This window comes from Elephantulus edwardii, unplaced genomic scaffold (assembly GCF_000299155.1).
Source record: "Elephantulus edwardii isolate Elephantulus edwardi_28Jun2011 unplaced genomic scaffold, EleEdw1.0 scaffold00104, whole genome shotgun sequence".
In the NCBI taxonomy this organism is placed as follows: domain Eukaryota; kingdom Metazoa; phylum Chordata; class Mammalia; order Macroscelidea; family Macroscelididae; genus Elephantulus; species Elephantulus edwardii.
Window position 1 is genome coordinate 88,280 of NW_006399854.1, and position 3,271 is coordinate 91,550.

General features: G+C 38.7%; 1 protein-coding gene across 1 annotated transcript in view; it reads right to left on the reverse strand.

The window, feature by feature from the left end:
- Nucleotides 1–809: 809 nt before the first annotated feature.
- LOC102864746 (chromosome unknown open reading frame, human C14orf37) overlaps nt 810–3,271 on the reverse strand; it is a 237,780-nt gene continuing 235,318 nt past the window's right edge. Inside the window, exons 6-7 of the mRNA XM_006891764.1 lie at nt 1,121–1,255; nt 810–878 (exon numbers count right to left, since the gene is read on the reverse strand). Of these exons, the coding sequence (XP_006891826.1) occupies nt 810–878; nt 1,121–1,255 (204 nt within the window). The remainder of the gene's footprint in view (nt 879–1,120; nt 1,256–3,271) is intronic.

Consider the following 3,271-nt stretch of genomic DNA (forward strand, 5'->3'; position numbering starts at 1 on the left):
GGCACCCTGAATCGTAATAGACTCATAGTGGAATCTAACAACAACAATTTTATAAACACCTAGAATCTGTTGATAGATCAATTGGGCAGCATCATAATATTTAAGGAGATAAACATATGTTAAGACCAAGTGCCAATTTAAAGTGTTATTATTTCTGGTGTGCTTCTTCCTATCCCCCTTGCCAAGAATGAAGATAAAAATATAAGGAAAAAAAGAAAAAAAGTAAAATGGGGAGAGTGAAGTACACAATAAAAGAAAAAAAATATATCTAAGTATAATCCTAATAGACCAAGAAATCTTCCTAATGACAAAAGATTCATTCCAAATTGGGGCTAGTTGTGATGCAAATGCAATACATTTCATGGCCCTCAAGTCCATGGTCTCAAGAATGCAATCATCAGAAGTTATTTTTTGTTTTGATTTCTATTGCAACTTGAAGCATTCCTTGATGACAATAATGGTTATGATCAGTTCAGGTAATCCAAACCAAGGGAAAAAACACTGGGAAAACAAAATATTTTCTCTAATCTAGCAACACCTACTGAACAACATGTTTGCTGCATATTTATGAGTTGTAGTTCATGGTCGTGGAAAATCCATTATATTATAAAAAAAAAATTGTGCGTTACTTTGTTTATATGGCATGCCTTTTCTTCTCAAGGAAAAAAAAATCTACCATCCAGCAAACAATGGAACTGAGATGTGCAGAGATGTGGCAGCCTGTTGTTCTTTTTCTTTTTTTTTTTTGTCCCCAAATAAAAAATAAAGTAATAGCATCATTGAATATCCCAACAAGATCTCAGTCCAATTCAAAATTCATCTTCAGAGCTGTCGGCTAACAGCATTACTCGATCTTGCATGCCGTTGAATTCTCTCTGCTGGAGAAAGAAAAGAGAAAAGCATGATTAAACTCTGCCACAGAGAAAAGCTGATCAACAGGCCCATTTGAAAAGACACCCTAGCAAACAAGGGTGAGGAATCAGCTGCAGTTGCTAATCCAAACCACTGGGCACCTCGATACTATTCATGCGTCATTAAGCCCCGTGTGCTTTATTAAGCAAATTCGATAAGCAGAGAATGTTCCAAAACTAGTTAGCTTTTACTGTTGTTGGTTCCATACCTTTCTTTTATGCCTTTTGAAGCCATTTCTCCGTCGGCGATTCATAACCTTGATGCTGTAGAGGGCTCCCAAGATGAACAAGGCTCCAGCTATCCCAACTCCTACAGGTACCAGCATCCCAGACATGTAGCTAGCCTAAAGAGAAAAGGAAATATGCATTAGGATATCCAAAAGGCCAGTGCCCTGTGTTTCCCATTCTTGTTGGATTGCAACAGGTTTTCAGATACTCTGAATCTGCCTGTTTCCTTAGTTGTAAAATAAAATGGCACCTGAAACTCAGTTTATGTTTTGGGAACAAGGCAACTGAGACAGATATGTGACTATTCCTGGGAATTTCAAAACATTAGACATATTGGAACAAATCCACCAGATCTACCGGCACCTGCAGTAACTTGCATATTCACAAATGTAATTTCTATTAAGATAAACAATAAAGCCCAGGTCATTGCTAATATCTTTTAGAGTGATCCAAAATCAGAGAGACAGAGAATAACAGTTTTCCAGAAAGTGCTGGAGTTCACAGGTTGTGGGAAGCTTTCCCAATATCTGTAGAAGCACATCAAAGACCTGAAAGTAGACTGTTAGTGAGGTCCAACTCATTGTGACCCCAGGCACAACAGACTGAAACACTGCCTGGTCCTACACCATCTTCATCATTTTGGCTTTGTTTGAAGGCATTGTTGCAGCCACTGCATCAATCCATCTAACGGACTGCCCTCTTGTTTACTGCTGCCCTCTACTTTACCAGGGATAATGACCTTTTCAGGAACAACTGCCTCTTGGTGACATGCCCTAAGGATGTGAAAAATCTCCCCATCCTTCCTTCTAAAGAGTAGCATTGGCTGAACTTCTTCCAAGATAGAATTGCTTGTTCATTTTACAATCCATGGTATATTTAACATCCTTTGCCAATACCATGATTCAGATGCAGCAATTATCCTTTGGTCTTCCTTACTCATCAACCATCTTTCACAAGCACATGAGGCAACCAAAATGCCAGGACTTGGCTCAAGTGCACCTTAACTTGATTTTAGGTTGGACTTTACAAAACTGTAGCACCCTCCTCAGAACCACTCACATACTGGTCTGGCTTCTGTAGCCTCATTAGGGCACAGAATGTAAATTTTTCCATTATTTTGAGAATAGTAGAATTGTTTAACAGCATACTAAGTGTTTTCCTCCAAGAAACAAACCCTAGTTGTCTTTCAACAAATCAATATACTTTGTGGAAAACTAAATGGTCAATGATGGCAGCTTGAGGACCAAGGTGTATTTGATTCAATAATTTGCTATGCATGTAATCTAACAGCCGGACTACGAATAAAGATGACAGAAGAATTACTGATGTCTTTGAGTTATGGTGTTGTAAAAGAGTGCTAAATATCCCATGGACTGCCAAAAGAACAAACAGACATGTCCCAGAAGAGGTGCAACCGGAGTGTTCCTCAGAGGAAAGGGTGGTAAAGTTTTCTTTCTTACTTTGGACATATTGCTGGAAGAGGCTACTCCTTGGAAAGGAATCATGCTTGGAAAGGTGGAGAGTCAACAAAAGAAAGGAAGATCCTCAATGAAGTGGACTGACATGCACTAATACATCCAAGTATATCAGGGATGATGAGGACGGCTCATGATAGGACAGACTTCCACTTGACTTGATGGCTCCTAAAAACAACAAATGGTTTTCTAAAGTTCTTCCAGATCTATCTAGTTAAGGGTTCTAGGAAATCCCTTTAATTTTCCACATGGAAAGATACTGGACAACAGCAAAGTTCTGGTGCTCTGATAAGAATTGTGAATATTTTTCTTTATATTGCCCCTTCTCAGTTCTTTAAAAAAAATGTTTGTTTGCTTACAAAGTTTGCATATATACATTGTATTTCACACTAGTCTTCATTCACATTGTGTTTCATGCAATCATTCCCATGCATTATATTTTATAAAATTAATCACCATTGGGTCTTGCCCATCATTAGCCTGTCTATTCAGTCCCCCCTAAATCCTCTGCATTTATTTCACCCCCTCCCTCTACTCACCAAATTGTGCAACCTGTGGTTTCATCGCCACCCATCTTCAATCCTCTGCTCAGAATAAAGCAGGTTGTTGATGAGTCTATATCCAATCCTGATGCCACATTTCTCCTCATAGAGTCCA